This window comes from Ochotona princeps, chromosome 10 (assembly GCF_030435755.1).
Source record: "Ochotona princeps isolate mOchPri1 chromosome 10, mOchPri1.hap1, whole genome shotgun sequence".
Taxonomy (NCBI): Eukaryota; Metazoa; Chordata; class Mammalia; order Lagomorpha; family Ochotonidae; genus Ochotona; species Ochotona princeps.
In genome coordinates, this window is record NC_080841.1 from 31668071 (window position 1) to 31681693 (window position 13623).

General features: G+C 44.4%; 1 protein-coding gene across 12 annotated transcripts in view; it reads right to left on the bottom strand.

The window, feature by feature from the left end:
* Positions 1-13623, bottom strand: part of ENAH (ENAH actin regulator) — a 139060-nt gene that overhangs the window by 64464 nt on the left and 60973 nt on the right. For all 12 annotated transcript variants that reach the window (XM_058669246.1, XM_058669245.1, XM_058669247.1 and 9 more), the window contains exon 2: positions 4874-5039. In XM_058669246.1, coding sequence (XP_058525229.1) covers positions 4874-5039 — 166 coding nt within the window. The remainder of the gene's footprint in view (positions 1-4873; positions 5040-13623) is intronic.

Here is a 13623-nt window from a genome sequence, read left to right on the forward strand (position 1 = left end):
ACCTGTGCTCCTGGGCTCAGTTCCCTATGTGCAATATCCTACTGATGAGCTCCAAGTGCTGGCTTAATTTCTAAATATTTTCTAACCTTCTTAATCTTAGTGCCACAAACCATTCACAAATATAATTTAAAATTTCCAGGCATTTTAAGAAAGCTCCAGCTTTCAAAACCTAAGAGTCACAGAATAGATAAAAAATCTTACAAATAAAAACGTGTTTCGTTTGAAAATGTCCTGGCCTAAACAAATGTCTTTTTATTGTTTTTAAGTATTCATTTTCTCTTTGTCAACAGAATTTCAGGACTGTTCATTAATACATTCATATGATCATTCACCAAAACTTATCAAAAAAGAATTTATTCACCTGGTATGTTGCGTTAAGAATGTACAGGGACTGGCACAGTGGTGTAGTGCATTGAGCCACAGCATCCCACATGGGTGTCCAATGAGTCCAAGCCACTCTACCTCTGATTAAGCTCCCTGAAATGCACCTGGGTAAGCAACAGAATCTAGCCCATGTGCATGGGTCCCTGCACCCACGTGGGAGACCTGAACGAAGCGTCTGGCTCCTTGCTTTGGCCTGGTCCAGCCCCAGCTGATGCAGCCATTTGGGGAGTGAACCAGCAGATGGAAGAAGTCTACCTTCCTTCAAATAAAAATAAATTCTAAATTCTAAAAAGAAAATTGTTTAGGGGACCAGCACAATAGCCTAGCAACTAAAGTCCTCGCCTTGCATGTGCTGGGATTCCATTTGGGTGCCCCAATTCCCATCCAGCTCCCTGTTTGTGGCCTGGGAAAGACATTGGGACCTTGCACCCACTTGGGAGACATGGAAGAAGCTCCTAGCTCCTGGCTTTGGATCGGCTCAGCTCCAGCCATTGTGGCCAACTTGGGAAGTGAATCAGCAGATGGAAGATCTTCCTCTTTGTCTCTGCTCCTCCTCTTTGTATATCTGACTTTCCAATAAAAACAAATCTTAAAAAAATGTTTAATGTTCTTTTCTTAAAAAAAGAACACAACAGGGCCCGGTGGTGTGGCCTAGCGGCTAAAGTCCTTGCCTTGAAAGCTCCAGGATCCCATATGGGCGCCGGTTCTAATCCCGGCAGCTCCATTTTCCATCCAGCTCCCTGCTTGTGGCCTGGGAAAGCAGTCGAGGACGGCCCAAAGCTTTGGGACCCTGCACTTGTGTGGGAGACCTGGAGGAAGTTCCTGGCTCCTGGCTTCGGATCAGCACAGCATCAGCCGTTGTGTTCACTTGGGGAGTGAATCATCGGATGGAAGATCTTCCTCTCTGTCTCTCCTCCTCTCTGTATATCTTTGTAATAAAAATAAATAACTCTTTAAAAAAAAACAGAACACAACAATTTGTATGAAGTTTTGCTTTCGTCTTTTCACTACAACTGCAATGCAGGGGGCAATTCATTTGTCTTTGGTTTAACTCACTGTAGACAAAGAGGAGAGAGAACATGGACCATCACTTGAGCTGCACATGGGACAGGGGGGCTGCTCACCAGCAGACCAGACAAAGCTGAGCAATACAACAGGTCAGCACGCAGAAAGGAAGAAAGAAAGGCAGCAAGGGGGCAGTGAGGAGAGACAGCAGGCACATGACAAAGACAAAGAAGACAGCCTCAGAAGGCAGAAGAAGGCAGGCCAACTAAGCTTGCAGAACATTAGTAAAGTCCGCAAAATTCCCTCCAGAAGTCCTGCATGCACTTCTGTCAGATGTCCCCAGAATGTCACAGGCCTGCAACCTGTGTTTGCCAGTTTCCTGTCTGGAGCTGTGCATGTGAAGTCAGACTTTCCCATTTCTCAGGGAAGAACTGACACCAACTCACAAATTTCTTTTGCCTCCTTGTCCCAATGAAGATTTTTCTCAGTCCTCTTTTTTATGGGACATAGTCCCTTTAAGACTCACAATGGTTTTGCAGAGGTATCAGTTTCACAGGCCCAAGGTCCCTAATTTGCAATCATAACAAATCCAAGTTCCTAGTCTATAGCTACCTGTCTATAACCTTCATCCCCAAACCCAGGACTACTGCCGCCATCTGTTGACAAACCCTACCAACACATTTCCTAGTTGAAATCTAGGGATCCACATTCTTTTCTTTAAATCTTTACTACTGGGCCCCTGCGCAGTAGCCTAGCAGCCAAAGTCCTCATGTTGCACATGCACCAGGACCCGATTTGGGCACCGGTTCCTCTCCTGCTGGCCCTGCTTCCCATCCAGCTCCCTGTTTGTGGCCTGGGAAAGCAGCCGAGGATTGTCCAAAGCCTTGGGACCCTGCACCTGCATGGGAGACCTGGAGGAAGCTCCTGGCTCCTGGCTTTGGATGGACTCAGCTCCGGCTGTTGCAACCACTTGGGGAGTGATTCAACAGATGGAAGATCTTCCTTTCTGTCTCCCCTCCTCTTTGTATATCTGACATTCCAATAAAAAAATAAAATAAATCTTTAAAAAAAACGTTATTACCTTTTCCCTGAGTATAGAGCAGGATGAGTATATAACATCAGCTGATGCCAACATCGCAACAAAATATTTCCAAAATATTTCGTAAATCTATAAAGTTCTGGTTGCCTTTAATAGACTGTTAATGTCAGGAAGAGCCCATCTACCTTTCTTCTATCTACTAGTCCTGATTCAAATGATCCCACAATCAGATAATCCAATCACTTCCAAGGAAACCCAGGGCAGGGAAATGACAAAAACTAAGCCGTCATCCTAGACATGAATTGCAAGAGCCTAACAGTTCTACTCACCTTAATACCTACTATTTGTTTACCAGATACAAATTTTAAAGTATTTTCTAGAACTACTTAGCATTTCCAACTCCTTCTTTTAGATCCTTATTCTAGCCTCTGGTAGAAAAGTATAATCTGCTACTCAAGCAACATTTGATTTTTGAATTACATTTATCTTACAGCTCCAAAACTAGCTAGGTCAGAAGATTAGCAAAGATCCCTAATGAGAAAACTTGCAGTATACATCTGTACAATTAACTCTGATTCATTCATCTAAAGATAGGAAGAGTTGGTTCTGAGACAAGCCTCCATTCAGTTTTTCTCAGAAACCTCTTTAAGTTGTAAAGCACTGCTTTATTTTATTGAAACTACCTAACCCTTTCTAGGATGTTTAAGAACCCAACAGCCCCAAGCCACTGGTCCTGCCAGGACAGCAGGTGAACTAAGTCATTCTGAGCGAGGGACCCACCGGTGTGTGCAAGATCTGCCACTGGGAGGAGACCTGATATAGGAACTTGGGGATCTCCTCTGTCAGGACGCAGTCCCTGCAGGTGAGCCCAAGAACGAAGGTTGGGAGCATCCCAGATCAGGCCAGGCAACAGTACCCACCAGCATACGTGTGGCTCACGTCTGGGGGCAGGCCAGATGGGGCCAGTTCATAACACCACTGGCAGATCTGAGAACTAGGATGGGATGCAGCCACTTCACATTAGGGCCAGGACTGGGGCCTGGCTGGGTTGGCCTGGGCTGGGGGCTGGCTGGGCTGGGCTAGGCTGCAACACCTGCTGGCAAATGCCAAGGTGAGGCGGGCCACGACAGACTGGGTTGTAGCACCCATCAGCACACACAAGACTGGGGGAGTGGGGTGTTTTTGTGACCCTGATTCAGCAGGGGGTCTGCAGAAAACACCCCTGCTGGGCCACTCTTCCCACCTGTGAGCATGAAAGTTGGAACTGGGGTCAGACCAGATCGGGTTAATTGACTGTATCTACTGGTACATGCATCAGCCAGACTGACCGGGCTTTGCAGCAACATTGGCTGGCAAAGTGCTGGGACTGAGGGCAAATCCTGTCAACCCAGACTGCAGACACACCTGCAGAGTACAAGAACCAGGTCTTGGAGTGAGTCTAGTAGGGAAACTGTTGGGACCTCTCCAATGAGCTAAAATTCCCACTGGTGAGCACGAGAACCAGAGCTGGGGGCAGGCATAGCTAGACAGGTAGTGGCTCTGCCGGCATGAAGGTGAGCTGGACACTGGGATCAGCCGAGTTGAACTAGGCTTCAAAGCCCATAGACTTGTATGACAGCTGAATGGAATGTAGGACAGACTGGACTAGTATGCTGCACATTCCAGCAAGCACAGGAACCAGGAATGGGAGCAGACCTGGTGGTGGTTACTGAGGGTCCTCTCTGTCTTTCCTCTTCTCTGTGTATCTGCCTTTCCAATACTAAATCTTTTTTTTTTTTTTAAATCAGCCATATGATCACTTCAGATGAGGTTTCTTTGGGGATTCCCAAAGCTGAACCACCAGACTCATAGCTACAATCATGGGGAGAATCACAAGATCTGTAGACTGATCGTGGAGTGCATGTGTCAGAACTGGGTCTCCTCAGTGGCTTAGATGGAGGAGTGGACAGCATACCCAGATGCACATGGAGGATATGGCCGTCCATTGGGGCCTGCAGAGGCCATCTGGTACCATTGCAGAAGAAGGAAGACAGAACAAATTGGTCAACTACCCCAGCCAAAAGTTGAAAGCAAATATCTGGGCAAATGGAAACTCGAAGGTAGAGTATGTCAGACAATGGACCTTGGAAGGATTTTCTCATCCTTGCATCTGCAAGACTGACCGCATTTTAGAATTACTGAAACCACCTGAGCAGTATCCTTGGAGCATCCCCTGTATCAGGGATCCTGGGATAACATGAGGTGGCCATTCCGCATTGCTGGGTACTCAGGTGGTTGGCAGGCTGGGTGTGGCTTCTTCCCTTATCACCCTTCTTCCCCCAGACACAGCAAGAAGAAAAGGAAAATTTGGAAACAATGATCTTACCCACTTTCCCCAAACCCTCCACCTTTCCTTCCCACCCTGATCAACCATGTAAACATCATCAAAAAGAGACAGGCCTTTACCTGATGGTCCTGAATCTTCCTGCCCACCACTCTGAATGTGTTGTTGCCTGTATGGTGATAGATATGAACTCTGCTGAAGCCAGTCGAGCCACCAGCTGGCACCCACTTCTTATTGGCATCGTCATAAACCATCACAGCAGCTCTTGCCTGGCAGATACTTTGTTCGCTGTAAAAATCAAATAAATAAATACATAAACAAACAAAACAGGCAAACTTAAGCTATTTTAAGTATCCTAAATATTCCACATAACCAAATAAGTCAGGATCATGTAACAATTCGTGCTAGGGGTGCTAGAGACAACTGAACAAGACACAGGCTTCCCAGCTTTACAAGCAAAGTTTAATGGAGAAGACCAACAAACAAGCAAAGCATGATAAGGAACTAAATGGAAATCAGAATCCACAAAAAGCAAACTAACACAAAATAATATTGAGAAAATAACAAAGTTTTCCATTGAATTTAAGTATTTGATTTAATGATGAAGATAAAAATAACTATGAGTTAACCACCATTTGTTTAACTGTATACATGTTATCTTATTATATGGGTAATCTGCTATTACAGCTTTGTTGAAAGCTGGCACTGGGGTGTATTAGACTGGGCTTCTTCCTGCAGCACCAACTTCCTGGCAGCCCCACTTCCCATCCAGCTCCTTGCTCGTGGCTGGGAAGGCAGTACAGGATGGCCCAAAGCCTTGGGACCCTGCACCCACGTGGGACACTCAGGAGAAAGCTCCAAGCTGATTAATCTAGCTCTAGCTGCTATTGTCATTTGGGGAATAAACCAGCAGAAGGAAGATATCTCTCTCTGCATCTCTCATTTTCTCTGTAATTCTGCTTTTCATATAAGAATAAAATAAATCTTTTTTTTTAATAGGTGGCAAAGAGCCACTCTTTTTTTTTTTTTAAGATTTATTTTATTTTTATTACAAAGTCAGATATACTGAGAGGAGGAGAGACAGAGAGGAAGTGGAGCTGCCGGGATTAGAACCAGCAGCCATATGGGATCCCGGCGCATTCAAGGTGAGGACCTTAGCCACTAGGCCACGCCGCCGGCCCAAGAATAAAATAAATCTTACAAAATAAATAATTGTGGGGGCAGGCTCACTGGCTCAACTGGCTAATCCTCTGCCTCTAAGCACCAGCATCCTAAATGAATGCTGGTTCATGTTTTTACAGATAGCCTTCTAATCCCACTTCCTGCTTGTGGCCTGAGAAAGCAGTGGAGGATGGCCCAAAGCCTTGGGACCCTTCATCCAAGTGGGAGAATTAGAAGACGTTCCTGGCTCCTGGCTTCAGATCAGCTCAGCTCTGGCTGTTGAGGCTACCTGGAGAGTGAATCAGTAGATGGAAGATCTTTCTGTCTGTCTCTCCTTCTTTCTGTAAATCTGACTTTTTAGTTGTAAATATATATATATATATATATATATATATATATATATATATATATGAATCCTACTGGATGTTACAATTCTAACTTCCACAGGAGTGGCTGTTTTACTGTTGTCCTGTGACTTGCCAACAGAAGGTCATGAGAGAAGTAAAGAGTCACAGCACTGAGTAATAATATAATACTCCATATACCGTTATATGAAGAGCGTGTTGCTGGAGATATCCCAAATGCTGAAACACACAGAATCTCTGGGTAAGTCTGACTGGTGCCCAAATAATTCTATATCCATGGATTCTGAATCTGCAGACTCGACCATGTTCAGGTTGACAAAATGGCAACTATAATGACCATGTATAGACTTGGTATTTTCTTGTCATTATCCCCTGAACAATAGAGTAACTATACAGCATTTCCATTGTGTTACACAGCATTAAATGGTCAATGAGATACCTTTGGAGAGATGTAAGGGTTTTTTTTGTGTGTATGTATGTTTATATTCTACTCCAATTTATACTAAAGACTTGAGTACCTGCAGATTCGTGCACTCTCAGAGGGTCTAAAAATTCATCCCCGTGACACACTGACGCCCAGCTTACATACAAACCACCTAATCAGGAGACAAATGTCAGGCATTTCAATTTTTCTGGGAAATCTATTAACACAGAAATATAAGCACACAACCACACCCAAGTATCAAGAAAAAAAAAACGTGAAGGTATAAAGACTTAATCAGTTTTTGAAGATGAAGTGGTTAATGCTACAAATTCAACTCTAAGTCAAGAAGAATCAGGAGAAGCCAACCATAACAACAACAGACAAATCTGGCTGACTAAGAGCCGGAAGTATTCCTGGGGAAGCAGCAACAGCCACTTGCATGGTAAATTGCAAAAGAGAAGGTTAAGTCCAAATGACTGTAGTCCTAGAAAACATCAGGTCCTCAGAGAAGCCAGCTGAGACAGGAAGGAACCACACAGCCCCCTGGGGCTTAGTGACACCAGCACCTTAATCCACCCCTTCCTTTTCACAGTGCCTGAGAATTTCCTCACTAGAAACAGGCTGTGGTACAAAAAAAATGTTTGGTCTTTGTCCCAGGTTTCTGGCACAAAGCAGCAGAAACTCTCAGACTCTCCAGGGATGAGTGACCCTGGTGTGCTAACGAGAGACTCTTGGCTGAGGTGCTCCCAGAGAGCTTCAGAAGGGGGTTGGGGACTAGAAACAGCAATGCATGATTAGACTAAAAGTCAGGCCATCCTCCTCACTCTACAAACCCCTTCTTCTCACCTCTGAGCACAAGAGAAGGGTTTCAGATAGAGCTCATTCACCAATGGCTCATGCCTGCGTAATGCAATCATAAAAACTCAACACAAGAGTGCTGGTAGAGTGAGTGGCCTGCAGCAAGGGTGAGGGGACTCTGCTAAACCCTCATCCTGCAGCCCTTACTTCCCTTCTTGCCCTATTTGTTTCCTCCATTTGGCATTTCCTGAACTCCTTATAATAAATAGTTCTCTGAGTCCTGAGAATTCACTGAATGACAGGAAGGTGCTGAATTTGTAGCTGACTAAACAGACATGTAGGTAGCCTGAACAGTGCACCTGCTGCTGGCATCTGCAGTGAGGTCTGCACCCATGCAAGAATCTGGTGGGAGTTCCAGGATCCTGCCTTTAGTCTGGTCCAGACCCAGCCCTTGATGCCACTTGGGGAATGACCAGTAGGAAGATCTCACTCTGCTTTTCTTCCTTCTGTAACTCTGCCTTTCAACTTACCAAATATATCTTTAAAAAAAAAAGTGTAACGGTCCTCACCACAATAGTCTTACTACACATGTAAATGTACTCTGGTGTATATATACAAAACAGAGCAATGCATCTTTATATCAGTGTTCCATCTCACCAGCGCAAGATTCTGAGTGAATGACAGAGGTACAGAAAATTAGGAATTACTTAATAGCCTTTCAAAGAACATCAGACTCTAAATCAGTTATAAACAAAAATTTCACTTTTATGATCTCATGCAACCAGTGAACACACAGGGGTACTTCAAAAGGTTGAAGGAAACGCATATTGTGAAAAGACTAGGTGCAGATTTGAACAATAACAACAACAACAAATGTTTTCAGCCAAAATAAAGTTATCTTCTATTTTCATTCTTCCTATAAAACTTCCCCAACAAAAGCTTTATTTATTTGAAAAATAGAGTAACAGAGAGGGATAGAGAAATATAAAGATATTTCATCTGCTGATTCACTCACCCAATGCCCTCAACAGCCAAGGCCAGCAGAGCTGAAACCAGGAGCTTCTTCTGGATCTCCCAGATGGGTGGCAGGGACACTCAGGTCACCTTTCATTGCTTTCCCAAGTCATTAACAGGGAGCATGGTTCAAAGTGGAGCAGCCAAGACATAAACTAGTGCTCATACGTGATGCCAGTGTCACACGCAGCAGCTTAACCTGCAATACCACAACACTAGTCTCTCCCATTAGCTTTTTGAACACTCCCATATGTGGCTGAAATCCTGGTGATATTTTCGGCATTTTAAAATTAAATACGGCATTAGAAGACTACAGGTGACTTTTAAAACTTTTTTTCAAGATGCATTTGCTTTTATTGGATGGGTAAATCAGATTTATAGAGAGAAGACATTTGGTTCACTCCCCAAATGACAGCAATGGTCAGAGCTGAGCTGATCCGAAGCCTGGAGACAGGAGCTTCCTCCAACTCTCCCATAGGGGTGCAGGGTCCCAAGGCTTTGGTCCATCCCTTACTGCTTTCCCAGGCCATAAGCAGGGAGTTTGCCAGTAAGCAGAGCAGTTGGGGCACAAACTGGTGCCCATAAGGGATCCAGCATCTGTAAGGTAAAGATTTAGTCACTGAACCTTCGCGCCAGAGTCCAAAACATTTTTTTTAAGTTAGGGCAGGCATTACTGTCCTAACAGTTGACATCTGCATCACATACATTGCCAGTTCTTGCATTTGAGTCCAGGTTCTGGCTCCTGACCCCAGCTTCCTATCAATTTAGACTCTGGGAGGCAGTGGGGTGCAGGTTCCCTACTCATAACAGCCCTGTGACTAGTGAGCCTGCAGATGAGCACTCACCATCTGTCCAATTAAAAGAGAAAAAAGGTTAAAAACCTGGGGCCGGCTGGGCCTCAGGCTGCAGGGCTGGCATCTAGTGTGGGTGCCAGTTTGAGTCCCAGCTGCTCTACTTCCACGATCCAGTTCCCTGTTTGAGGCCTGGGAAAGCAGCAGAAGGTGGCTCAGGTCCGCCATACGGGAGACCTGGAAGACGTTCCTAGCTCCTGGCTCTGCATCAGCTCAGCTCTGGTTGTTTAAGTCATTTGGGGGTAAACTGAATGATAGGGGAGTCTCTCACTGTCTCTCCTTTCTCCTTGTAACTTTCAGATTAAACAAGTAAGTCTTAAAAAACAAAAGTTGGAAGACTGCCCTGATATTACATTACAATTTTGTGACTCTGTCCAATATATTCATTTCTAAATACAGTTAAATTTTCCTAAGCAGGTATTATAATGGTAGAGAACGCATGCCAAGTTCTATTCAATGACTAAAATGCCTCCTGATATTTAAGGATTGCCCAATTATTCTTACATACATCACTTACTGAGATTGCAGTAAAGCCAAATCTTTAATAGGAACTTCCTTTCAAACACACCACTTATTAATCACTACTTGTCAAAGAAAACAAGAATATGACTGTGCCTAGTACCTAGCAGCCACTATTTTAATACTGCTCAATACATAATTTTCCTTTCCTACATTCATTTTTAAAATTTTTTTGAAAGACACAGAGAACTCCCAATCCAGTGGTTCAACTCCCCCAAAACCTGTTAATCAACCCACCAGCTGGGACCAGGAACACACTTACCTGAGTTATCACGAAGGAACCCTAGAGTTTACATTAGCTAGACGTTAAACCCAGGCAGTGAACGGGCACACATGCATGGTAACCATGAGGGCAAATGTCCAGCCGCAGTACATAATTGCACCTAACAAAATCCTACTCATTAGGACTGGAAGCAAACACTATTCCTTCTGTTTAGTCATTCTGGTGTCCCTAATGCCAAAATGAAGTGCTCCCTCCTCTGAGCTCCCATACTGTTCCTTGCTCTCTCAACAATAAATTTCTTTGGGGAGAGAATGTTTTGAGCCATGGGAAGGAACTGGGTTTTATTCCAAGTGTATCAGGAAGCCACTGAAGGTAGTTAAGTGGAATGTGACTGAGATTTACATGACTCTACTACCATGTCAGGAAGGGATCCAGGAAAATGACACAAAAATCAGAAACAAGGGACCAGTGTGTTGACTCAAACGGCTAATGCTCTGTCTACAAGTGCTAGCATCTTATAAGTGCGCCAGTTCTTGTCCTGGCTGCTCCACTTCTCATCCAGCTCCAAGCATGTGGCCTGGGAAAAGCAGTAGAGGATGGCTCAAGGCCTTGGAACTCTGCACCCAGTTGCAAGACTCAGAGGAGATCCTGATTCCTGGTTTCGGATCCACTCATCTACAGCTGTTTTGGACATTTGAAGAGTGAACCAAGGAACGAAAGATCTCTGTTTCTCCTTTTCTCTCTGTAAACCTGCCTTTCCAATAAAAACAAATAAATCTTAGGGAAGGAAGGAGGAAAAGGAGGGAGGGAGAGAGGAAAAGAGTAAATCAAGAATGAAAATACAAACACAAATACCAAACCAGAAAAAGGGGGCATAAGCATGCTAGAGATCTGTTGGAACTATAGTGAGAAGGATCTGCAAATAGAGAAGGTACAAACAAAAACAAACAGAAAAGAAAAACTGTGGATGTATCTAGCACTTTACTGATATTCCTGTTAAATACAATCAGGGTTAAGCCACTACATCCCATCTCAGAACACAGGCTTAAGTCCCAGCTACTCAGCCTCTAATGTAGTTTCCTGCTAATGTGCCTGGGTAGCACCATGGAGGATGGCTCAAGCACGTGGGTCTATACAACTGACAAAACAAGAGAGATCAGAGTTTCAAGTCCCTGCCTTTCAACCAGTCATCCTCCAGTTGTTGCAGTTATATGGAGAGAGAATGACCACAGGGAAGATCTGTTATTCTGTTATTCTCTGTTATTCTGCCTATCAAATCTTATTTTAAAGATTAGGGAGAAGGAGTATTATTTTAGACTGAGCACCTGCACTAGTAAGTCAGATCAAATCAAGACCACATAATTAAGCTGAAAAAGTTTCAGGAAGCAATCAGATTTTAAAATGGATTAGTTTTTCCAGGAAACAGAAGATTTCAGCCAACTTGAGTCAGCGTAATGAGAAAGACCACAGTGCTCCATCCCTCACAAAAATGTAACCTGGAATAAACAATCTGTTTTTCAAAAATTTCTACTGTTCTGTTCCCACCTTTAAAAACCCACTGTTCTGCTACTGCCCAGCAATAGCTCTCATTCTATTATGTAGACTGAAAACTGCCTCATTAATTGCAAATCAGAGCCAAACCACCTTATTACTACATTTACTGTAATTTTCCTTTTAGGTAACTTAGTAACTGACAAAAGGGACCAAAGACACTATCCAAGTCCCTAGCCCCTCAAGGAACATAAAAGAGCTGCTGTTGGGCCCAGTGCGGTAGTCTGGCAGCTAAAGTCCTCACCTTGTACACACCGGGAACCCATATGGGCGCTGGTTCATGTCCCAGCAGCACCGCTTCCCATCCAGCTCCCTACTTGTAGTCTAGAAAGGCAGTCAAGGATGGCCCAAAGCTTTGGACCCTGCATCTATGTGGGAGACCCACAAGAAGTTCCTGGCTCCTGGCTTCAGATCGGCTCAGCTCTGGCCATTGTGGCCACTTGGGGAGTGAACTAGAGGATGGAAGATCTTTTCTCTCTCTTTTGGGTCATCTGCACTCTCCTCCTCTCTGTATATCTGACTTTCCAATAAAGACAAAACAAATCTTTTAAAAAAGAGAGACATGCAGTCAACACCTTTTGAAGTTCCCCTTCTTCCTCCTGGCGTCCTGGCAGTTAACTATCAGTTTGTCTTACTGGGCTCTGCTCTCTTTGGACTAAGCCCCAGCCTCCAGGCTCTCCGATCATTTCTGCTTCCTTTAAAATATTCATTCATTCATTTAGAAGACAGAGTTGAGAAATAGTAGAGAAAAATAAAGATAAAGCTAGGGATAAGAAGACACACAAACACAGAGTCGGAAGGAAAGAGAATGAATGAGTATCTTCCAAACCCTGGTTCATTACCCCAAATGGTCACATTGGTTAGCGACGGGCCAACCGAAGGCCAGGAGCTTCATCCAAGCCTACCATGTGGGAACAGGGGGCCATGCTTTTGGGTCACCTGCACTTTCCCAGACACAGAGCAAGGAAATGGATTGTAATAGAACAGCTGGAATTCAGAACAGCATCCAAGTGGAATGCTAACTCAGTTTAACTTGCTACACCACAACACCGGCACCCAGTTTTGGCTTTCGAATTCCTATGTCCTATGAAATAACATATAACTTTTTGAGGTTTATGGTGATTGCTTAGTCATTGGAAAATACTATAGTTTTCAACATAACTAATAATGATTACAGTAGATGCTTATTACTGTCAGGGGAATATACAGGTTTTGGAATGTGCAAGAATTTGAGTTCCTGACGTTTTCATTTTTTCCTTTGGGTATCTGTGGGGGAACCCCTAGCTAAGTTAAGTCAAGAAGATCTCATACGTGACTGGTGGGTATCAGGCAGGCTTACCATCAAAAGTAGTCTAGTAGGCAAGTTCTCACCTTGCAAGTGCCAGGATCCCATATGGGTGCAGGTTCATGTCCTGGCTGCTCCACTTCCCTTCCCGTTCCCTGCTTGTGACCTGGGAAAATTGTCAAGAACGGCCCAAGGCCTTGGGACCCTGTACCCCCATGGGAGACCTGGAAGAGGCTCCTGGCTCCAGATCAATGCAGATCTAGCTATTGAGGCCACTTGGGGAGTAAACCAGCAGACAGAGGATCTTTCTGTTTCTCCTTCTCTCTGTAAATCTGTAAATTATTATAATAAATTTTTAAAGATTTATTTATTTTTATTGGAAAGGCAGATATACAGAGAGGAGGAGAAACAGAGAGGAAGATCTTCCATCTGATGATTCACTCCCCAAGTGACCGCAACAACGGCCGGGTCTGTGCCGAGCCAGGAGCCAGGAGCCAGGAACTTCCTCCAGGTCTCCCACACAGGTACAGGGTCCCAAGGCTTTGGGCCGTCCTCGACTGCTTTCCCAGGCCACAAGCAGGGAGCTGGATGGGAAGTGGAGCTGCTAGGACTAGAACCAGTGACCATATGGGATCCTGGCGCATTCAAGGCGAGGACGTTACCTGCTAGACCACCGCGCTG